The sequence below is a fragment of the Galleria mellonella genome, unplaced genomic scaffold (assembly GCF_026898425.1).
Source record: "Galleria mellonella isolate WM207_F2 unplaced genomic scaffold, CSIRO_AGI_GalMel_v1 utg87, whole genome shotgun sequence".
Classification (NCBI taxonomy): Eukaryota; Metazoa; Arthropoda; class Insecta; order Lepidoptera; family Pyralidae; genus Galleria; species Galleria mellonella.
In genome coordinates this window covers 3208999-3235161 of record NW_026442166.1, presented here as the reverse complement: position 1 = coordinate 3235161, position 26163 = coordinate 3208999, and the positions used below count along the sequence as shown (strand labels likewise).

The window sequence follows — 26163 nt, the reverse complement described above, 5'->3', positions numbered from 1 at the left end:
CTGATATTTTATTATTAAATTCCCATGATTGTCTTCGATAACTCCTTATCTATCTAGCGAGATTGTAAACTGTCGAAAGTTTGTGAACCGTCGCATACTGCTTACAATTTGACGCATTATTTTTCGGTAGATTATAATTTATCGAAATGAAACCGTCATGTTATACAATGGCATAAAACGGAACGCAACTCGCGCGCTGATTGGCTGAGCGATAAATAATCATATATAATAATAATAAAAACAGTATATTTATTTAAAGATTGAGTCCCACAAAAAGAAACTAACTTCAATCGTCACAAAACCAGTAATTTCAATCTAAAAATTAAACTACTCCACTGATTTTGATATTTTTTTTTTTCATTAAAAACTAATCTTTAAGTATATCTCAGATAGAAAAACAATTTGTCAAATACTTGTGAAAACCTCCACGCGTTTCTAAGAAAAGGGGTTTTGACAGACGGACTCATATACGAGTAAGGATTCCGTTTTTTCCTCTGGAGGCACGGAACCCTAAAAATAGAATTCGGTTTGAATTAAAATAAAATGATTTACTTCGCGCCGATCAAAAACAGTTTTTTTAATGGGTGATAATGGAATGGTAACCCCACCCGCGCTATCGATATACGTTGGCGGGGCACCAGTGAGTGATGATAGATGAGGATGAAAGCAGGTCAGTTAGCCCATCGTGACGAATTCCACTAACATAACCACGATGGTTTCCAGGGGGAACCGCGTGGAGGTCGACCTGGTAGGGTATATTACTAGCAATGGTTTGATCAATAACAGTTAGAACACAAATAAGAAAGATTAAAAACTTAAAAGAAAATACAAGAGGGAGACTTTGTACAAAATTTGGTTTGCTTGAACACCTCTTTTTTTTTATTTTTTATTTTTATTTATTTTTTTTATTTATTAAGCGCACATAACAGAAGTTTACAAATAAAAACTTAAATTATAATATGCAAGTACATAACGGGTATCAGGTAAACTTGCCACAACATGTGCACACAGCATGATCCCATAATAAATGCGACTGCAACAAAGTTATTAATTAGGTTGCAACTATCAGTGAAATTTTTAAACATAAAAATAAACATAAACATAAAGAAAGTTAAATAAAAAAACCAAAACAAATTTATTTAAGAGATTTCTAAATATTACATTATTTTATATAATTGTCTGCGAAATTGATAATAACTGAGCCCAAATATATCAAGGTCATTTTGATGAGCGTCATTATACGATCTACACATATTGGCTATGGGGTTATTTAAAGAAATATTGTTTCTATAAAAAGGCACAGTGAAAGTCCGAAGACGAATTCGGCCATTCGTATTAATATTAATTAGTTCTAACAGTTGGGGACAATCCACAATTGAGTTGACCTCTGTTCCATTCGTGTTTCAACCGTGAATTTACAGGGTACAGAGGAATAACACATGAGTCCTCAGGAATGGCAACGCATGGGGGGTATCACGGGCGAAATAGTACTCTGTTATATCCATGGTACTGCTTATGTCTATAGGCGACGGTTACCACTTTTCATCAGGTGGGCCGTCAGCTTGTTTGTCATTCCAAGGTACATAAAAAAAAACTTATACCTTCATTAGGTCACCACTCAGCTAAGTGTCTAGGTATGCAGTGTCTGGTGTTTACATAATGCGTAAATGTTGATTTACCACAAATAGAATAGAATTACAAATGGAGCAGGATTTTTTCTAACGGATGATAATGGATTTTTTTTTATACAACTTAGAATGGCAAACAAGCTGACGGCCCACCTGATGGAAAGTGGTAACCGTCGCCTATAGACATGAGCAGTACCATGGGCATAAACAGAGTATACTGTTTTTTTATGGGTGAAAATAGTATGGTAACCCCACCTGCGCTAACGGGATACGCTGGCGGAGCACCAGTGAAGGGTGATAGATGAGAATGAAAACAGGCCAGTTAGCCCATCATGATGTATTCATCAGGAATTAACCATGATAGTTTCCAGGGAGAACCGCGAGGAGGTCGACCTGGTTGGGTATATTGCTAGCAATGGGATTCTCAGTCTCCATTACTAACAATCCCTTTCCCTCCAGAGTTTACTGTTTCGCCCATGATAACCCCCATGCGTTGCCATTCCTGAGGACTCAGGTGTTATTATATATATGGAATGGTAGCTGTTTAATACGAACAAAAATATTGTAATGCAAACTATTTTATAATTGAAAAATACTTTTTTGTTTTTCTTTTGTTTTATGGAATATGTCTTTTGTTCTTCTCTATCACTTCATCAGTATACATGCACGTCTATACACGACGTTTTTATTTTTAATTTATTCTTCTGACCCAAGTTCCTGCTTTTACAATAAAATCAGCGACCAGCAAGGAACTGAACAGTAGCTTCGCTTGCACAACTGGTATACACTCGAGAGGCACCAGCGAAATGAAGCAGGTCAGTTGCCCATCGTGACGAATTCACCATAACCTAACTGAGATGGTGCCTCCTGGTAACCACGGTTTTTTGACCCCATTACTTTATAATCTCCCCTTAGAACAGAGGTTGGGTACCCCTTTATTTCAACAAACGATTTTTGTATAAACTCTAATTATTTAAATGGTTAAATTGATTAACGAAAGACAGTAATGGCCTATAGATACACTAGTCATATCTCGTTTAAAACCCGCACAAAATAAAATGACGGATATTTCGTCAGCGAACGAAGCAACCTTCGCCTTCACAGGCTATTAGTTCGAATACTTGATTTAAATTAGTATTATATTAACTTCATCTTTTATACAATTCTTGATGACAGTGGTAATGTTTTTTTTTTAAAATATACTCCTATTTTTATTCATCAGGTCGCACATCATTAACGTATTTCTTTCTCTCACCTCATCTACTCTTTTGTCCCTGTCCGATATTTTGAATAGATATTTATATTCTTGATTAATTTATTTATATATTAAAGGTAAAATGTAACCAATAATACTTAATTATAATAATAATACAATGTATTTTGAAATTTAGAATGAACTCTCAACAGGGGATGTAGCTCAGTGGTAGAGCGTTCGCTTTGCATGTGAAAGGCCCCGGGTTCGATCCCCGGCATCTCCAAAATTAGTCTTCTATTTTGCAATTTTTTTGTACTTCTTTTTTAACAATGATGAAAATCAACTATTACAAATATTAGTATATATTATAAAAAAATATTAATAGTTTTATTTATTGTTAAAATATTGTCTATATTATCTATACGCAAACGATATTTTTAAAGCAAAGAGAATTGGAATAATGATGAATACATTTAGCGTCATCTACCGACGAACCAAGTCATAAAAATTATGTACATTTAATATAGTTTTACGAGATGGCAACACTAGTACCGTCATTATGGTCGTATAATCCGTAACTTGGCGAGCGAGAGAATAGAAAAAAAAATTGATTGCTGAAACCAAAATCAGTAGGCTTTAGCAATAAAAATAACAGAGGTGAACTTACAAACATTTAAAATGAAAAGTCTCTGTTTTACCACTTATTTAATATCCATAAAGTACTTTCAGTAAAACCTCTATTTTCTATACACGTTTCTTTGGGTAATTTATATTTTGCTAACAGACTTATATTTTCTCGTCTTTTCTTTGTTAGACCGTGTCTGCCCGGATCGCCTATTAATATCTAAAATATAAAAAAATGACAAAAATAAGATATAAATTATTAAAAGTTAAAGTTAAAAATTTGCCAATAAACTTTAAATAAATAAATACAGCTAAGAATTAATATTCATCATCATCATCATCATCATCATCATCATCTCAGCCTTTAAATGTCCACTGCTGAACATAGGCCTCCCTCTATTGGCAGGTTTTGCAAGTAGTTGTCATGCTTGGAAGGCGAGTTGGTAAACGCAGTTAGACTTTGGTTATGTTTAAAGAGGGATACTGCCTTAGTGACCTCTTACGACACTCACGGGAAAAAAAAGCGTAGCCCATTCTATGCCGGGATCAAACAGCCAAACTTTAATATTAGTGTTTTTATCCACAGTATTTCTTACTGTCATAAGAGAAAAATTTAAAGTATTTGTCAGATTTTAGTAAAAAGTCGCCTATAAATTAGCTCAAAGACACCAAAGAATATATTATGACATTATGGTATTATTATTCAAATAAATAAATAAAATAAATAAATAAATAATTTTATTTAAATGTTATGTTTTTGCACCCTTTAATTTCACTGCTATATCTCACCCTTTAAACTGTAACAATATCATGCATGCAGCGGCTTCAGAAACACGAGTTGGACAGAGATACTCAAGCAGACAACTTATGTACTATATTTTTTGATGGGTGAAAATGGTATGGTAACCCCGCCTGCGCTAACGGGATACGCTGGCGGGCACCAGTGAAGGGTGATAGATGAGAATGAAAACAGGCCAGTTAGCCCATCATGATGAATTCATCAGGAATTAACCATGATAGTTTCCAGGGTGAACCGCGAGGAGGTCGACCTGGTTGGGTATATTGCTGGCAATAGGATTCTCAGTCTCCATTACTAACAATCCCTTTACCCCCTATGTACAATGTTTGCCTTTAACAATATATAATTGTATTCATAATTTGATAAATAAATACTTACAGTTTTACCATCCGCTGCTAAACTTATCAGCCATTCAAATAGAGTATTAGCAAATTCTTCATCATAAAACATATCACCAATCAATATGGTGTCGAAGTTTTCGCATTTCGCGCCAATAAAGTTGTTTATGCTCGTCTCTATGGTCACATTGTTTAAATCTGCGTTAATTTTTGCAGCTATAACAGCACCTGAAAATAAATTATTTGTAATTTAAGTCTCTGTTGACGGGAAACACCGATAAGTTTCTCCTTCGCTCTCAGCAAGCGAGCAAGCAAGCAAGCAAGACTTGAGAAAATTTTTGAAAATGTAAATAAAAAAAAAAAGTAAAATATATACTAACGTCTACGCTCTGCTTTGTTAGATCATTATATGGCGTATAGATGGCGCTGTATAATGCAATGTGTTCAACGGCACTTATTATTCTATTGAGACGATACAAATAAAGGAAGTTACTTACAAGCGTCCGTATCATTAGCCGTTACACGTTCAGCTTTCATCATGGCCGCCGCTATAGCCCCAGCGCCACAACCACATCCGACGTCCAATATTCGACGGTTGGCAACTATGTTTCCATTATCTAATATATACCTGTGAAAATTTTATTCCTAATATTAAACCAAAAAAAGCATTAAAATTGTACATTGATATTAGATACCTAAGTAGAAAAAAATTTAAGATATTTTAATATATGCTACACAGATGACAATTGGCGCGACAGATATGTATGTATGGCAATTGACACAGAAACTCATACAAACTTGTTAGCGTACCTAAGTGATCTAAAGAACATCTCACCATACTCTATAACAGTTATAAAGGGACCAAAGTTAGTTGTAAGACTCAAATAGGTGAGATTGTACTAGTCATAAAGAATGATCTCCCCCCAAACAGATGGTTATATGGTAAAATTTAAGACAAGTGCATTTTCGTCCAGGTAATATTTTTAGATTTGTCACTTTAAGTTGTTAGGGCAGCTATATCAAACGACTTGTATCAATGGCCGTAGCAAGGATGGCGGGGGGAGGGGGGCACTAAGAGTTACTGTACTTCCTTAAAAGGCTTAATGCCCTGCCTTAAAATGAAAAGACCCAAGAAAATTAGACAGATTCGCTTTTTCGAAGTCACTTAATTATGGCCTCTGCCCTACCAAAAAGTTCTTTTGCCCTACCTTAAACTCGGATCTAGCTACGGCCGTGCCTGTATCAAAACTTTGCATTTTATCTGTTGTAACGTAAATTCTGAGTCTTTCATATAAATTTTTTGTCTATTTTATAAAGTTGTTTATAAACTCTGTTAAAATTCTCTACTGATCCAACACTATCTCTATTGTTTCTAGTATTTTACAGTGGTGCTGAGTAGAGAGTAATATTTATTTTTGTTAAGGAAATGTATGCATGTAATTCCTAACTGGACATATGCCAATAAGGCATATACTACACAAGATGGGTCTATCTTCGGACACACTGTGCAGACTGTGCGGGGAGAAATCGGAATCCATGGAACACTTGATGTGCAACTGCGATTCGTTGGCAAGTATGCGTATGAGTCTACTGGGAACGGCTTATCCAGAACCAGGGGACTACAGATATCTTAAACCGCGGGATATTGTTAGGGTAACACATAGGATCTATGAAATGATGGTATAAGGCAGGGGGAAGCACAAAAGATCCGTATGGGTCGACGTGCATCGGCTTAGTTGACCCCATATGCGAAAAAATAAGATAAGATGCATGAAATTAGTAAGATTTTGTTTATTTTCATTACCTTATATTTAATTTTAATTTGTTTATGGTTATTAATTTCAAATAGTTACCCCTCCTTGTTTGATATCTGTAATTTTTTCAAGACGGATGGTATTTTTTTATAAAGAACTTCATGATGGACGAAATAAATGTTTTATCATAGCGCGATGTAGATTTATACAACGCCATCTAGTGGTATCTTTGCGAAACATTAAATTAGTGATGGGACTCGAATTGATTTTCACTCGAGTGACTCGAGTAGTTTTTATATTACTTGCACTCGAGTTAAATTTTTGACAACTCGAGTTTCGAGTGACTCGAGGCAACTCGAATTACGAGTAACTCGAGTTGACTCGTACCACTCGAGTGGTTTATACCGAGCGGTATAAAAAATTCAAATTGTGACAAGTTTACCCGCTGTAGCAGGAAACTTTTAAGAGAGAAAATTCTTCCTGATGCTTATCATGCCGCACGCACTGTAATTGTAGATATTCAACATTTAGTTGAATATACGGCTGTTACAACAGATTTATGGACTTTTAACAATAATAAAGCATACCTAACTATTACAATACATTTCATTTATAATATAAAACTTTTTTCGCAAACTATTACTACTAGAGAGGTACTCGAGGAGGAACATTTTTCTATTATTTTAGCAAATGTGCTGAAGTCGATATTTGATGAGTGGCAAATTACAGAAAAAATTGTGATAATAGTATTCGATAATGCTCCGAATATAAAGAAAGTTATTTCTGAATATTTAAGTAAGAGGAATTGTTACTGTGTAGCTCACACTTTGAACTTGGCGATCATTGAATATAAGAAAGCTAACCCTTAATTTATGGAAATTATAAATAAATGCCAATCCATAGTCACATATTTCAAACAAAGCAACAAAGCGTCTTACAAACTTATGGAAATGCAACGTACAATGGATATGGAATGTATCAAATTAAAACAAGATGTCCCAACACGCTGGAATTCTACATATTTAATGCTAGATAGAATGCTCAAAATTAAAACTGCTTTATCTGCAATTATGTCCGATATGCCTGGTTCACCAAATAATTTACAAAACTTTGAATGGGAAGTGGTTCACGAATGCATAGATCTTTTAAGACCTCTTGAAAAACTTACTGCAGCCTTATCCGGAGAGAAATATTCAACATTGTCTTCAGTGATTCCTTTGATTAGAACTGTTCAAGAATTAAAAAATCTTTATAAGATGCTGTTGATAAATGGTTAAGTATTTTAGAATCAAACAAATCTACCTAAATCTAGCTAAATCTACCTACTTGGATTCGAGATTTAAGAAAATTGGTTTTTGCGTAGAATCTAATGCTGATAGGGCTATGCAATCCGTTATTGGTGAAATTGAATCTACCTCTATATCCACAAATTCAGATAATATCAGAACAGAATCGGAGTCTTCATCGTCAAACCGCAACCAGAAAATAAGGACGTAAATGATTTATGGGAGTATTTTGATGCAAAACTTTCGGAACGTACTTCAAATCAAATATCATTAGCCTCGGCTATTATCATGATGAAACAATACAATTTTTTTTTTGAGAAAATGAATACACATATTCTATGTAAAATTAATATTATTTTATTCGTTTTAAAATTTTGGTCACTCGAGTTTTATATTCCGAGTGACTCGAGTCAATAAAAATCACTCGAGTTTTATCTTCACTCGAGTGGCATTCGAGTGAGTAAGTTATCAGAACCGAGTGACTCGAGTGAAAAAAAATCATTCGAGTCCCATCACTACATTAAATTCTTTTAAACGCAAACGGAAACACTTTATTTACGTTTAATATACAGACAACAAGAATAAACAGAAGCGTAACTCTTTTTTTTCGAAGACTTCACCCGCAACCGTCGCCTTATCGAATAAAAAATAAATAACAGAATCGGTTCAAAGTTGGTAAGATACTTCATATAAATATACAAACGAATGGATAATACTCTCAAGTCACATAAATATAAAAAGAATTAACTAAAAGTGAGCTGAAATGTTCATAAAACACGATCGGAAAGATCCACCCTGAATATCTTTAGAATTGTTTTTTTTTTTATGCATTTTGGATGTAAGAAAATTTATTATAAATACTATATTTTAATTTCGATCTTCAGGGACGCAACTGCGAAAACCTGGGGGGAAAGGGATTGTCAGTAATAGGATCTAACTGACCCATTGCTAACAATACACTCTATCAGGTCGACCTCCACGCGGTTCCCCCTGGAAACCATCGTGAACAATTCTCCTGGAAATCAGCGTAGTTAATTCTAGTGGAATTCGTCACGGTGGGCTAATCGCCCTGCCTTTTCATTCTGACTTATCCTATCATCCTTTACTGGTGCCCCGCCAATGTATATCAATAGCGCAAGCGGGATTACCATTCCATTATCACCTTTTAAAAAAAACTTAGAAACCTATTAAGTGCAATGCTAAGTTTCTCTGTGATGCCGGAACATAGACAGATTGTTAATACAAAACAAAAAATTTAAAAAAATCCTGCTTTTATTGCTCTTATATTGTTTTTTTTTTTAATAAATGTCTCCCATGTCATCTAATATCAACTAACGTCTACTAACTAACGTTCACTAACACTAACAAATTAGTACTATGAACTGACGTCTAGCCATAATTTTATTATATGTGTATATATATATATATATATATATATATATATATATATATATATATATATATATATATATATATATATATATATATATATATATATATATATATATATATATATATATATATATATATATATACACACATATAATAAAATATAATAAATTCAATTTACAATGGTACCCTGTACTTTGGTTGTTTTGTTAGAGAGAAAGAGAGGCACTGGCTGAAAACCAGCGCTGTGCAGCTGTTCACATTGCGCTGGGACACTCACAGCATCCGCTGAGCCGGTTCCTTTTGCCTAGTATGGGACACTTTTTATATATGTTATCTATATTTTATATTGTAATTGTGTGTGTTACTGGCAATAAATGTTTCTATTCTATTCTATTCTGTTCTAAAATATTGTAATCTATTATCTGTACTATTATGTTTAATCGGTTTCGGATAATATCTAGAAACTTCTTAGAAATTGTAAGGCATCGCTAGACTACTGACAATTCCAAGAAACGAGGGAGATGAAACGCCTACAGTCGCCTCCCACCCCCATAGGGAGATTCGTTGTACTTAGCAACACAAATGTCGAGTGGCAGACAGAGGATCGTTCTAGAACTTTCTGGCGTTTGTATGACCGTATTTTCTTTAAAGACATTTTAAAATTTATTTATTAAACCACCACCACCACCTTATTTATCCTCAAATTTCTGACCATTTTATCCTCAAATTTATATATATACTTTATTATATATAAATTTCAACGAAACTTGGTACAATTATTCTTCATACTCCTGGGCAGGTTATAGTATACTTTTCATCACGCTACGATCAATAGGAGCAGAGCAGTGAAGGGAAATGTGTCTGTTACATCAAAACCCCTGAACCGTGAGGAAGGACATAGGCTACTTATTTTATATATATATATATATATATATATATATATATATATATATATATATATATATATATATATATATATATATATATATATATATCATATCATATCGCAGCTCAAGTTTGTAACAGCAAATAAACACAAGTGTGCGCCAGAAATATAAGTAAGAAAACAGTGGAACAAATATAATATAAAAAAAACACTAATATCAGATAAAGCAAAGTGTATAAAATACAATTACGATTCTATGGATTTAAAATAAAAAAAAAACAATTTATGCTTGAATGCTAATTTGTTTTTTTTTAATATATAAGAATAATGGTATAACGTAGAACGATGACAGATCAGAATGAAGTCAGTTAGACGCTGCTGTTAACAATCTTGTCGAATTATCTATCTTTTCAAGCTTTATCACAATATATGGATTCGGACTGTATGACTCATACATTACAGGAGCACCATTTCAGTACTGCCTATACGATGAGTCATACAATTCACTGAAACGTAATGCTGAAATTTTCTTTAAACTCAAATTATTCCAATAAAATTGCTTATAGATCGAGAACCAATTAGAAATTATATTGATGTAAAATGATTCTAATCATAAATAATATTATTTTGATATTTTTTTACACAACTTAGAATGGCAAACAAGCTGACGGCCCACCTGATGGAAAGTGGTAACCATCGCCTATAGACATGAGCAGTACCATGCACATAACAGAGTATACTGTTTCGCCCATGATACCCCCCATACGTTGCCACTCCTGAGGACTCAGGTATTATTCCTCTGTACTCTGTAAATTCACGCCATATCCCACCCTTCAAACCGAAACACAGCCATGCAAACACAACTGCTTAAAAAAAAAAAAATCCTTTGAAATTAATTACCATAAACAATTTAAAAAAATATATATAAAAAAATAAATAAAAGAAAGTCACACTAATTCTAATTACATGCATAATTTTTTTAACTGGTCGTGTGGTCCCGGCGTAGAATAGGGCACCACTTCTTACCCCGTGGATGGCGTAAGAGCAAGGGAAGGTAAGGGATGCGCCGTAGCGTCCCTCTTAAAACATCTCTAAAGCCTAACTGCGGTTGCCAATCCGCCTGCCAAGCGTGGCAACTACAGGCGAAACTCCCCAAGGGTGGGGGGAGGGGGGAAAGAGATTGTTAGTAATGGAGACTGAGAATTCCATTGCTAGCAATATACCCAACCAGGTCGACCTCACAATTCTCCCTGGAAATTATCATGGTTAATTACTGATGAATTCATCATGATGGGCTAACTGGCCTGTTTTCATTCTCATCTATCACCCTTCACTGGTGCTCCCCAGCGTATCCCGTTAGCGCAGGGGGGGTTGCCATTCACCCATCAAAAAAAAATCTCCCCAAGGGGAGGCTTATGTTCAGCAGTGGACATAATGATAAGTTTACACCATTATAAAGTACTTTATTATAAAATACAAGACACAACTCAGACTGTGTTGGGCAAACATCTTTTATTATTTTTGCCAACCCTAACATAAAGAAAAAAAACGGATCCTGCCAGCACCTGTAATCACTACGTTCACTTACCAATGCCCAAATTTTAATTAAAAAAAAATGACATTAGTTTTTTTTTTATTTTTAATGCATGATTAATGGAATGGTAACCCCAAATGCGCTATCGGTATACGCTGGCGGAGCACCAGTGAGGGATGATAGGTGAATAATGAAAAGGCAGGTCAGTCAGCCCATCGTGATGAATACACCTGGAACTCAGCACGATGGTTTCCAGGGGGAACCGCGCGGAAGTCGACCTGACAGGGTATATTGCTAGCAATGGGACTGGTAGCCCGCATTACTAACGATCCCTTCCCCCCAATGACATTAGTTATATAATATTTTTTTGTTACAGTTACCTGCAATTCCGAATCCCGTACATGACCCTAGAGTGTGACTCATCGTAAAATATCTGAAACATTCCTGGATGACTCATTAGCTGTCTATCCCTTTCGCTCGAAAGCCGAGCGCTATTCCTATCTTTGTCATTACTAACGTATCGTAAGTCCCTTTTTGTTTCACACAGAAATTGTATGCTACATCTCTTTTCTGCATGAAATGCGGTTGTTGGGATCTTCTGTATTTTTTTTGTCCATATATAGACAAGATCTTAGTACAAAGATCGCGAAAAAAAAAACATTTAATTTAATCAATATATTGATTAGTAATATACTATTGCGTGTGCCTTACAAGCGTGGCAATTACTGGCCAAACTCCCTAAGGGGGGAAAAGATTGTTAGCAATGTAGTTTGATAGCCCCATTGCTAGCAATATGCCCTATTAGGTCGACCTCCACGTGGTTTTCCCCGGAAACCATCGTGGCTAATTCTTATTGAATTCGTCACGATGGGCTAACTGACCTGCTTCATCCTCATCTATCATCCTTCACTGGTGCCCCGCCGGTGGAGTGGCCCCGTGGATGGAGTTATAAGGTGACAAACATAAAAAACAACCGAATGGAGAGCGTTCTCCTTTATTGAAGTCGGTTAAAAAAAATTAAAGTGTAAAAATTGTTTGATTAAAAAACAGAGATTCCGCGGTATACTCATCCTTACGGTGGAGTGTAGACCACTGTGTAGACATTCGGAGAAATCGAGTGATTCATATTCTGGAGAAACTCATGGAATTATTATCTTTATCAGTATTACCTTAAAGTTCATATTCTTAAATATCCTTGCGACTAGCCACTCGATGAAATACCAATACATTGCCGTCTACAGCTATCATACAGAACTGAACTTTATGCATATTAGAATATGGTTGGTTTTTAATTATCGAAATTTTACGCAAGCGTAAAACATTTTCATTGATAAAACCAACACGCAATATGTAATGTACGAAGCTTGAACGATAATAGATATGACATTGAAGTGTTGCTAACAGGAAAATATTTTTGTTCGGGTTTTTTTTTTTAATTTAGGAAAATACAAAACTAAGGTCATAAAAGATAATCCTTTTTGAAAGAATATTAGGTAGAACATCGTGCGGTCCTGGCATAGAATGGGTCTATTTTCCTTTGCCGTAGGTGTCGTAAGAGGTAACTAAGGGGCGTTAATGGTCTAGGGATGGGAGCAGGATCTTAAAACATCATCAAATCTTAACTGCGGTTACCAACTCGCCTGCCAAGCGTGGCAACCACTGCCAATACAACCGAATCGTGAACCTCCTCTTTCAAAGGTTGAAAATATGGCTTCATGACATGTGGCACGAACTTGGTAGGTCACGCTAAGAGAGCACAGGTGTTGTTTAAAGTGAAAGTGTATTGGAATTCCGAAAGGGCGTCTTAATACGTGCCAAATGTCATGTATGACATCTCACAATTATTCCTATTTTAAAAATGGAAAGCTAGATTTAAAGAATTGTATTTATATTTGTTTATTATTTCTATTTTAGTATTTCACAGTATAATGGCTGCCTGATATTGTATGTACTTTAAGAACGAGACCCCGGGTTCGATTCTCAATTAGAGTTTTACTAAATTGTTTTTAATTGTTAAAAAAAAGAAAACTATACAATGTTCAAGGGTAAAAACCGTACAGCTAAACTTAATAATACATAATTAAAATTGAACATATAATACAATAAAAAGTAACTGTATACACTGTTTATATATATATATATATATATATATATATATATATATATATATATATATATATATATATATATATATATATATATATATACTAGCTGTTGCCAGCGACTTCGTCCACGTTTCCGTCGTTTTTCGTAAAATAAGTAGCCTATGTCCTTCTTCTCGGTTCAGTGGTTTTGATGTAACAGACACATTTCCCTTCACTGCTCTGCTCCTATTGATCGTAGCGTGATGAAAAGTGCCCAGGAGTATAAAGAATAATTGTACCAAGTTTCGTTAAAATCCGTCAAATAGTTTTTTTAATAATTCCCTGATTATACCAAACAATTACCTGGCGGCAGCTTGTCCCCCTGGCCAATAGAAAGCCCAAAACGGGTCCTTGAACGGCACCTGATCCTCAGTAGCCGTCCAGAGAGGGCACGACGATGTTATCAGACGCAGCACAATCTCTGGGGTTAGGTGGTGTCGACTGGAGACTGTGTGCTTGATAATAAGCGATGCTATATCCTTTATCATTGTTTCTAGATGTCTGAAACAAAATACTATACTTATTATTAAAAAAAAAAACAAAAAAAAAATACTATATTTCATTTAAGTTCGAATATGGGGAAAAAAATTGTGTATCAATTTAAATTTAGAACACACTCTTCGGTTATGGAAAACGTAGATAATAAAAGAAATGCAAACGATGGTGGGAAGCTAAAAGGCCGGCAGCACATTTGAAATACCTCTGGTGTTGCAGGTGTCCATATGCGGCGGTAGTCACTTACCATCAGGTGAGCCGTATGCTCGTTTGCCATTAATTCACAATTCCATTTTGGTTCATTAAAAATGATGCTAACGTTATAATGTAGACGTCAATTGCATAATTTTCCTGTAAACTTTTTGTTAAATATTTACAAACAAAATTTATTAATTAAATTATATCAAATTTATATTATCCTAATTATTTGTTATTGTTATATTAATATTAATATATAAAATACATATAAAATCAGTGGAATAACGTGAGGAAAACAATAAACAAAGTTAATAAGGATAATGATATAAAATTGTGTCAAAACAAGGAAATTGCATGTGAAGGATTTTACAAGGAAATTGATAATTAACCTACGATAACATTATTTAATAAATTGCCGTAATGTTCCAGCATCGAATGGACCGCCGTCTCCCTTCCTGTGGGTGTAGTAAGAGGCAGCTAAGGGAACCGAATGATTAAGAATCAGAATTCTAAAGTTGTGGTACTTAATATTTTCCTTAAAACACCTGACGCTATGTAGCTTAATTTCACAAACCAATATTAATTAGTTCACTGCACGTTCCAGTTTCCATTCTTTAGAAATTTCCTAAACTACGTAGCTTTGGCGCGACAGTACGTCACAAGTAACGGACCAATTGCGAATAGATAAAATGGCGTTGATTGATAACAATGGAACGAGGTCGAAGGACGAAAATTGGTTTGTTAATTTACTACGCGTAATTGTGCGTTGACTGAGAAAAGAATATTAATAAAAACAATAGAAAATAGAAGAGCAAAGAGAAGCAAAATGCTGGACTACCTTATAAGACATGACGATTTTTTAAAGAGCATACTAGAAGGAAAAGTGGAAGACAAAATAGGAATGGGAAGAGCGAGGAATAACTACATAGAACAGATAAAAGAAACACTAGGTGTCATGTTGTATAGGGAGGTCAAAGATATGACCTGGGATAGAGCTGGCTGAAAGAGAATGCATGAATTAGTTGCACCGACAAGAGGAAACTCTTAAATGAAAAAAAAAATGTGTATTAGAATCTTATAAGTATTAAGTAAGGAGGACAAGAAAAACGGTGTCTATTTTTGGAAAGGAATCGTTTTTTTTAATGAGTGATAATGGAATAGTAACCCTGCACGCGGTATCGGTATACGCTGACAAGGCACCAGTGAGAGATGATAGATGACGATGAAAGCAGGTCAGTTAGCCCACCATGATAAATTCCATAAGAATTAACCATGGTGGTTTCCAGGGGGAACCGCGTGGAGATCGACCTGAGAGGGTATATTGCTAGCAATGGTGCTATTAGACCTCATAACTAACAATCCCTTTCCCCCTAGGAAAGGAATCGTTAACACCATTATTTATATAATAATAATAAATGACCAGGCGTTTGGTTTGGAAAATACGTAGCAGCAACAGTATTTCCGAACCGATACGACAACATAACCTTCAAGAAAAGAGTATATTCCTTTTTAAAACGCCGGCAGCACACCTGCAATGCCGTAGGTGTTGTGGGTGATCATGGGCGGCGGTAGTCACTTACCATCAGGTGAGCCGCATGCTCGTTTGCCCCCTGTGTTGTAAAAAAAAAAAAAAGAAAACGTTACATTTACGCTCAGACTGCGACTGGAACAATGGGGTCGATTCTGAGACACCGTCTATCTGAACATATGTCTTCAACTTGATATTACAGTGAAATTATTTATTCTAAGAAACCGATATGAACTAAATTTCAAATATATAGATTTAAGTCAAAATTATTATAGTTTTTTTTTTATTTTTTTTACAACACAGGGGGCAAACGAGCATGCGGTTCACCTGATGGTAAGTGACTACCGCCGCCCATGATCACCCACAACACTGACGGCATTGCAGATGTGCTGCCGGCCTTTTAAAAAGGAATATACTCTTTTCTTGAAGGTTATGTTGTCGTATCGGTTCGGAAATACTGCTGCTGGAAGCTGATTCCAAAGAATAGTTGTTATGATCGACCATAAAACAGTCCTTGGAAGGTTTTGCCAGTAGCTGCCAAGGTGGATTCGCAACCGCCGTTAGGCTGGTGGTATTTTAAGAAGGATGTTGCTGCCCATCCTTCGACCATCAAATTCCCTTAGTCGCCTCTTTCGACACATACTTCACCAGAGGGAGACTTTGTACAAAAGTCGATTGCTTGGGTACCTCTGTCCCATTCGTGTTTCAATCGTGAAGCAGTTGTGTTTGCATGGCTGTGTTGCGGTTTGAAGGGTGGGATATGGCGCGAATTTACAGGGTACAGAGGAATAACATCTGAGTCCTCAGGAATGGCAACGCATGGGGAGTATCATGAGCAAAACAGTATACTCTGTTATGTCCATGGTACTGCTCATGTCTATAGGCGACGGTTATCATTTTCCATCAGGTGGGCCGCCAGCTTGTTTGCCATTCTAAGTTGTATAAAAAAAAATACGGGAAAGAAAGGGGTGACCTATTCCCTGAACTGAGTTCATTCTTGCGTATCATTAATTGATACCCCGTTAGTGTAGACTGATAGTTCAGGCGGGATCATTATTCCATCTCTTAAAAAACCCAAGCCGACATATAGTTTACTACTTAATATTCTAAACAATAGACGCTATGATTTACAATATCAAAACTGTTGTCTGTCTCAATGTTAGACAGAGATAGACGCATGCGTCAAACAATAAACCCAACTGACAATATCAATAGGGGATTTTTAGGCAATTTCATATTCTGATTGCGTCCACCGTCGTACCTTATAAAGGATACATTATGCTCATGCCAATAAAGGGTTCCGGATATTCCTAGTTCGGATATTATTCTATCTATATGATTATATTATATAATTCAATAGCAATATACCTTATCAGGTCGACCATCACGCGGTTCCCCCTGGAAACTATCGTGACTAATTTACCGTTGAATTCGTCACGATGGGCTAACTGGCCTGTTTTCATTCTCATCTATCACCCTTCACTGGTGCTCCGCCAGCGTATCCCGTTAGCGCAGGCGGGGTTACCATACCATTTACACCCATAAAAAAAGTGCTTGTGATTAGGATTAAGTGGTCACACGATCTCTCTAGAAACCATTGTGATCATTTCTTCGTAAATTCATCACCATCTAATGATTCACCTTCATCTATCATCTTTCGCAGGCGATCCGACAGCATATTATATCTACTTTTATTCACAAAAAACAAGCAGTTATTATAATGCATGTGTGTGTTTAAATGTAGTATTATCATACGCACATACACACACATGCATATCGTGTAAGTATTCTTTCCACTACGATAAAGACGTCATATGACGTCAAACGCTTCCAGTATGTGGAGGAAAGGCCGTGGAAACCGTGGTCTAGACGACCGATCCCACGTCACTGGTTTATTTGATAATTTTTAAATTTATCGTCATTATAAAACCGTCATTTAATATTACAATGTAACGGAATGAAATTTTAATCGGATATAAAATTTTATAAGAATACTATAATAGGTTACTTACTAAAACTTACTAAATTGGGAACTTCAAAAACAATAAGAATGTCTTGCTAATTTTATAATCAGTAAAGTATTTTTGTTTGCTATCATTTAGTGCCTCTATAGTTGCCATGCTTGGCGTGCCGATTGGCAAACGCAGTCTTTTAATGGGTGATAAAAGAACCCCGCCTGCGCTATCGGTATACACTGGCGAGGCACCAGTGACAGATGATAGATGAAGGTGATACAGGTCAGATGAATTCATAAAGAATTAATCAAGATAGTTTCCAGAGGAAACCGCGTGGAGGTGGGCCTAATATACCCTATATTGCTAGCAATGGGCCTGTTAACAGGCCCTCGATAACAATTCTTAACAATTCCTTTCCCCCTGGCAACCGCAGTTACGTCTTTTTGTGATGTTTTAAGAGAGACGCTTTTGACCATCCCTCGACCTTCCCTTTGTTGCCTTATTGCCGGAACTCCTAGTTATTCTAGATTAAAAGAAAAATCGGGGCAAAGATTTTAATGACATCGTAAATTGAGAATATTCGCAACTAGTACGCAGTTGGGCGACCTTGTTCGAGATATAAATAGAACGTTCTACTGAAATCGCGATGTATGAATGTAGGTACTTACTAGTTTATTTACACTCGTATATAATTGGCACTTTTGAATCTGTACTGTGTTCTCTTTAAACTTAATAAACTGTATTACACGAAATAATAAATGCGATCCATTTCCTAGAAACTTATTAGGCAGAACATGGAAATTTACACATATCTAATTAAGACTTGGTTTCATTTCTCAACTGATTTCAAAAAGGTTATTGTTTAGAGGTTTTAATACAAATATACGGTGGGGGAAAGGGATTGTTAGTAATGGGGTTTAACTGCTCCATTGCTAGCAATATACCCTATCAGGTCGACCTCCACATGATTCCCCTTGGAAACCATAGTGGTTAATTTTAGTGCAATTCATCATGATGGGCTAACTGACCTGCTTTCATCGTCACCTAGCATCCCTCACTGGTGCCCCACCAGCGTATATCGATAGCGCGGGCAGGGAAACCATTTCATTATCATTCATTAAAAAAAAATACAAATATACGGGTAGCCGTGTGTGGTATATAGTATGTGATCCTTCCTCCACACTTCCTTTCTCTTGGCTGTCGTAAGAGGCGACTAAGGGAGCTTATGATGAACGAATGGACAGCAGCTCTTAAAACATCTGTAAAAGCCTAACTGCGGTTGCCAACTCGTCTGCCAAGCGTGGCAACTACTGGCAAAATCACCCAAGGGCTTACGTTCAGCAGTGGACAGTTTACGGCTGAAATAATAATAGAAAAAAACGTTGACACGTTTTGTCAATGGATGCTCTATCTATATAATCTAAGATGTAAACATAAATTCAGTGTGTATGTTTTTCACTAATCAAGTCTTTGTTTTTTTCGTTGCTGTGTAAAATATGCATGTTATGCGAACATGATACGATTATGATTCCTTGTTCTTCTAAATTTTACATGACACCTGTCCGCATTTTTTTTTATACAACTTAGAATGGCAAACAAGCTGACGGCCCACCTGATGGAAAGTGGTAACCGTTGCCTATAGACATGAGCAGTACCATTGACATAACAGAGTATACTGTTTCGCCCATGATACCCCCATGCGTTGCCATTCCTGAGGACTCGGGTGTTATTCCTCCGTACCCAGTAAATTCACGCCATATCCCACCCTTTAAACCCAAACACAGCCATGTAAACACAACTGCTTCACGGTTGAAACACGAATGGGACAGAGGTACCCAAGCAATCGACTTTTGTACAAAGTCTCCCTCTGGTCCTCTTTTAAATTACCACCGTCATAAATATTAGTTTTTCCTTCCACTTTATCATGTCTGTTAGAAACAATGTTTCCAATCAATTGTATATTAACGCTTAAGCACAAATTCACAATTCATTAAATGGAATAAAGTGTAAATAAAAAGCTAATTATTATAACAATGGACAATTGTGGCGTTTGTGGCCTTGTGGTTCTCTAAACTGAGTCTTTTTTTTATGAATGAATACGGAATAATATTCCAGCTACCATAAATTCGTCACGATTGGCCAACTGACCAGACTTCATTCTCAGGGGGGAGTGGTTTGTTAGGAATGCGGACTACCAGTCACATTTGGCACGATCTAATAGCATATATAGCTAGCAATATATGCTATCAGATCGACCTCCACGTGGTCACCCCTGGAAAACCCATTCCATGCCGGGACCTACACGACGAGTCAACATTTAAATTGATATCTGGCTGATTAGCTATGCAATGACATACTATAGCCATAAAAAAATAATTAGGAACGTTTTTATCTTAAAAATATTTTTTTTAAAATGCCTAAAAATTTAACACTTAAAAGCTTGATTTTTTAAATAAAAAAAAAAGTAAAAAGTCACTTTATGTATTAAATAATTAAATATAGATCAAGATACATTGTGTACGTAAGTATATAGAAAACTGATAAAAAAAACTAGTCAGCTAATTTGACAATTAGCTGACAAATAGTTGACCCTTTTTTGAGACTTGATGCTCTATCGATATAATCTAAGGGATTTCATAACAATATTTTTGTTTCGGCATAACGCAAAAATTACTGCACCAAATTGGATGTAATTTTTGCTGTTATGATTCCGAAGGTCTAACTTAAAAAGTAGCGAATCTTTTATCTTGATACACTTTCTAGAAAGTTGTCGATTTTATTGATTTTCCTCCTTCCGAAATCCTCGCGTACGAAGTAACGGAAAAAAGTTAGTAAAAAAAAAAAAAACAGAATTCTGAATACTAAATAAGACAGTATAAAATCCACTTGCCTGTAAACTTTTGAGGAAAAACCCATCGAATTGTATTAGCGGTAATTATATTCGATAATTCTGAGATTTCCCAAAAACTTCTTTCGCGTCATTGACCCAGAATATGAAGTTTTTAAACAACAACTCAACAGATACAATGCGACTACATGGTATTATGTTAATGAATGAATATATTATTTTAATACATTATTTGAAAATATTTACAGTACTGATATTCACTCGCTCACGTGGACGAAACCGTGATTATATTAAAGGCACCGGTGGCAAAAAGACGTCAGGGCAGATATCATAAGGAAATCCTTTTGATGTTAAAATTACATAATGCACACCGTTTAAAAATATTAAAAACGTAAAAATATCGTTCATTTTGAACTTTTATGATAGGATTTATGACGAACTTGTATGACGAAATAATAAAAAGTTATTATACTCTGCAGGAATTCTTCAATGAGAGAATTTAATATATTTTTTTTATACAACTTAGAATGGCAAACAAGATGACGGCCCACCTGATAGCAAGTGGTAACCGTAGCCTATAGAAATGAGCAGTACCATGGACATAACAGAGTATACTGTTTCGCCCGTGATACCCCCCATGCGTTGCCATTCCTGAGGACTCAGGTGTTATTCCTCTGTACCCAGTAAATTCACGCCATATCCCACCCTTCAAATTGAAACACAGCCATGCAAACACAACTGCTTCACGGTTGAAACACGAATGGGACAGAGGTGCCCAAGCAATCGACTTTTGTACAAAGTCTCCCTCTGGTAATTGTATATTTGTACGTATTTGTTTTGTTTTAATGTAATAATACGAGTATTTTATTTATTTTGTGTTAATCGACTATGCATGTGTAATATAAAAATGTAGTTACGTACTTTATGAAATATTTATTAATGTGATCACTGTGCCCTTTCAGGGTTCATATTGATTCTTTACTTTCAATAACTTAAGACCTATATTGTTACAACATGAAATAGCAATAAATGATTGAATTGAACAACATGTTAAGCTCCATTTACTAAGCCGAATTCAGTATGAATGAAAACACGAAGTTGAGTTTGAAAATTCGGAATCTCATTTCGTGGTAGACCCCCAGATTTGAATGAAATATGAGTATACGTACTTAGTACATATGTATGAGTAGCATATTTTATGTATTATACCTAAGTCAAAGTCTAAGTATATACGCGTGCAAAGTCGCATGTTACAGCTGTGCAGCAAACTATACGTATTAATTTTGAAACCTATTATTTGTCGCCTTTCCTCCCACTTCTGATAAAGGGTACAGTCGGCACACACTACCTCCTAACTGTACTGTATTATAACTATTACAATGAAATACGCAATTGGACGCGCAACTAAACATCATTCGCTAGAAACGGGTGTAGTGTTTTATTTCCATTTAATTTCAAAACTTCGTCCTATGTAAATATTTTACTGATTTCTTTTTGTAAAATAAATAAATATGCCTCGTTTAGAGGTGAAATACGTGATTTATCTCTAAACGAGACATATAATATTTGAGAGAAAAATGAAATGTGGTACAAAAAGCGGTTGCCAATCCGCCTGCTAAGCGTTACAACCACTGGCAAAATTCCCCAAGGAGACGCTTATATTAGGCTAAAGAGAGCAGTGGACAGTTAAACACTGATATGATGATGCATTGAAAATGCATAATAGAAATATGTAAGTTAAAAATATAACAATATTCAGGTTACATGGTAATAGTAATCCCAAGAGGTAATGCTGCCAGTATCTTGGGTACGCTGCCTCGGTGTGGTGCTTTAAGAGACAATTTATAATTAGTAATAGTATTTAAGAAATTGCATATTTTAACTTGAATTGCACTTATCTATATTCAGGTTTTTCCAAAATTGGCATGACAGGATCTGTATAGCAAATAGCACGCACAACCACTTTTTGGAATCAACTTCCAGCAGCAGTATTTCCGAACCGATACGACAACATAACCTTCAAGAAAAGAGCATATTCCTTTTTAAAAGGCCGGCAGCACACCTGCAATGCCGTAGGTGTTGTGGGTGACCATGGGCGGCGGTAGTCACTTACCATCAGGTGAGCCGCATGCTCGTATGCCCCCTGTGTTGTAAAAAAAAAAGCGTTATATGGAATTTGATTTAAAAAAAAACTTTCGACTCTATTGTATTTAGCGAATGGACAATACTTTATCTAATGTCCATCGTGCACGCGGTTTGTGCAGTTGGCACAGACAGATGTACAGACGGATAACCGTGCTAGGTGGAGATGTCGGTACTGGGCGGCGTTGATTTCCGAAAAATTTTATCAAAGCATGCTGTTTATTGTAATTAAATACTTTATGTCCTGAGTTTACCAGACCTTACCAGAGGGTAATTTTGTACAAAAGTCGTTTGCTTGGGTACCTTTGTCCTATTCGTGTTTCTACCATGAAGCAGTTGTATTTGCACATTTGTGTTTCGGTTTGAAGGGTAGAATATGGAGTAAATTTACAGGGTACAGAGGAATAACACCCGAGTCATCAGGAATGGCAACGCATGGGGGGTATCATGGGTGAAACAGTATACTCTGTTAGTCCATGGCACTGCTCATGACTATAGGCGACGGTTACCACTTTACATCAGGTGGGCCGTCAGCTTGTTTGCCATTCTACGTTGTATAAAAAAAAATGCTTTAACATAAATTATACAGTAGGTACTCTTCCAGTTATTTAATCAAGATCACTGGTCTAAGTAAATAAGTGAACATATCGTCATAGTCGTAGAATACTGACGGATCTGACGAATATTACATATATAGATCCGACAGTATTCTACGACTATGACGATATATGACTCACAAAAAAAAAGATATTATATTAAACAATACTTCTTTTATACAAATACAATATTGAAACTTTCAAGAAAAGAGCATATTCCTTCTTAAAAGGCCGGCAATACAACTGCAATTTCTTAAATGTTGAAGGTGCCCATGGAGGTGGTAATCATTTAGGTGAACCGCATGTACGTTTGTTCTTTATGTTCTAAAAAAAGCAACCTAGATTATTTATTATACTGTCTAAAATAATCTACTTTGTATTACTTGTCTATCTAGGTAAATAGGTATTTTTTTATGTTCAAGAAATTCTACAAGATTGTAGAAAATCTAATATTGTATTGAGAACAATGTATGTAATATTCTGAAGGTCGTGGATCCATTTTTGACGGACACAAAAACTTATTGTGTCAATTTAAATGTGTACTCAATTCTCAGCCGATAAAAAAAAAAATTTAACAAACCAAATTAATTCGAGAAACGTTTTGAGTTCGCTTCCATGTCATGTTGAATTATAATTAGTAAACTTGGAGAAATGTAGATATATGGCATTAAGCTCGCCATTTGTACAAAATTTTATTGGGCAATAAAGAATAAATAAATAAATATATCGGGGGGTAAGTTTAAAACAACCGTAGCCGTGTAGTCCCGGCATAGAATAGGCCACCCCTTCTTTTCTTATGGATGTCGTAAGAGGCGACTAAGGGAGCTTATGTTGGAGGAATGGGCTGCAGTGTTCCTCTTCAAACATCATCATAAGTCATATATAATAATAGTTGCCAAGCTTGGCAATTACTGGGTGAAACTATGTTCAGCAGTGGTCAGTTGGCTGATACAACAAGGTTCAAAACATCAGTAACAGTCGACAATTGTCTCTGACGGGGGGGAAAGGTATTGTTAGTAATGGGGTCCAACAGCCTCATTGCTAGCAATATACTTTATCAAGTGGACCTTCACGTAGTTTCCCTTGGAAACTATCGTGGTTAATTCTGAAATTCGTCACCATGGTCTAACCGACCTGGAGAGTATATACTGGCAGGACACCTGTGAGAGATTACATCTTTCACAGGTGTCCTGCCAGTATATACCTATAGCATAGGCGAGGTTACCATTTCATTTTCACTCATTACAAAAAAAAATTCTCTGAGTATTTTTTTTTATACAACTTAGAATGGCAAACAAGCTGACGGCCCGCTCGATGGAAAGTGGTAACCGTCGCCTATAGACATGAGCAGTACCATGGACATAACAGAGTATACTGTTTCGCCCGTGATACCCCTCATGCGTTGCCATTCCTGAGGACTCAGGTGTTATTCCTCTGTACCCAGTAAATTCACACCATATCCCACCCTTCAATCCGAAACACAGTCATGCAAACACAGCTAATGAGAATCCAATGAATGACTGAAATGAGAATCAAAATAATGAATGCTAATCCAATGAGAAATTACAAACGTAAATATTTTTTAAAATTTCATTATTTTTATGCCATTCTTTGTCGTTCTAATATTGTTTTTGCTTACTTACATTACTTGTAACATATTTAGGTTATAACGAAGTATTTTAAATATATAACTGTGAATCATTATTTGTTTTGTCTGACAGTTGGCAAGTGTTTAGATATGATATAATACAGCTGTGAGATTGTGAAATCATTATCTGTGGGTAGTTTATCTACCTACTTACCTAAATCAAAACAATAAATAACTTGATTTTATCACTGAAAATATCAAATTAAACGAATTTAAATGTTATATTTGATTGATTTAGTTTTTCATTTCCTTATAGATTTTTTTTTCATTTTTATGCATATTTTTAATATTTTTTTTTACCAACGACAAAAAATGTTTATAGTTAGGTATGTAAACTTAAATGAAAATCTAAAGGTCGCGGATGGTTTTGAAATGTCATGACAAAAAATGATCCGTATTAAAATTATGATTTTGCTTGCCCCTGAATCCTGTTAGTACTTTATTGGAGAATTCAGGGACTGGATTTCAGTACACGGGTGTTTCACCTTCTGTACATTGATGACTCGAAACTGTTAACTTCGAACGTCGAACGCATGATAGAACTGCTAAATATCGTAAACGATTATAGCAGCTCTGTTAGAATGGAGATCGGAATAGACAAGTGTGCGGTCCTCCATCTGCAGACTCACTCAAACTGAAGGGATCGTTCCAGATCTCTCTAATATCAAAACTCTTTCTGAGGCTGAAACTTACCGGTATCTGGGCATATTACAAAATATCGGAAACCGAAATGTAGGGGGTGACATCCACCGAAATCATCCCAATCACAAAGTCGGTGAATGATTTTATCCCAACCAGTCTGGAACGACACCTCAAACAGTTGGGATTCTGAGGCGATTCACTTCTAGGAAAGATACAGAAAACGGTGCTCTTGGATATTGGCCGCATAGAGAGAATCCGGTGTTGATTTCTCTCCCTGGGACGCTGAGCTCCGGCCTAACTGTACTTCTGCCGGGGGCTAGTTTGCCATCTCTTTTCTTAAAGAGAGGATATGTAAATCTTATTTTTAAAAACAATAATAATAATAAATTTATTTGTTTTAAATAGGGTTTGTAGCGATGGTCTTGTGTTAAATAAAGTTTCTTAAGCCTATTTAGCGATTTACAGAATAGCGTGCAAATGTTACACTTTGGTAGGAACTGATCAATTTATCGACAACACCATCGGGATATG

At 35.8% G+C, this 26163-nt stretch overlaps 1 protein-coding gene and 1 non-coding gene across 3 annotated transcripts in view; one reads left to right on the top strand and one right to left on the bottom strand.

The window, feature by feature from the left end:
* The first annotated feature begins 3034 nt into the window (after window positions 1–3034).
* Window positions 3035–3106, top strand: Trnaa-ugc (transfer RNA alanine (anticodon UGC)). The gene has a single exon. It is a non-coding gene; the product is annotated as a tRNA-Ala (tRNA).
* Window positions 3107–3511: 405 nt separating this feature from the next.
* LOC113514838 (electron transfer flavoprotein beta subunit lysine methyltransferase-like) overlaps window positions 3512–26163 on the bottom strand; it is a 54182-nt gene continuing 31530 nt past the window's right edge. The window contains exons 1-5 of one of the 2 annotated variants that reach the window (XM_052902070.1): window positions 14323–14527; window positions 13884–14081; window positions 5082–5212; window positions 4625–4812; window positions 3512–3667 (exon numbers count right to left, since the gene is read on the bottom strand). In XM_052902070.1, the coding sequence (XP_052758030.1) occupies window positions 3518–3667; window positions 4625–4812; window positions 5082–5212; window positions 13884–14068 (654 nt within the window). In that variant the 5' untranslated portion in view covers window positions 14069–14081; window positions 14323–14527 and the 3' untranslated portion in view covers window positions 3512–3517. Of the gene's footprint in view, window positions 3668–4624; window positions 4813–5081; window positions 5213–13883; window positions 14082–14322; window positions 14528–26163 lie in introns of those variants that run through there. The other variant, XM_052902069.1, reaches the window with a different exon arrangement.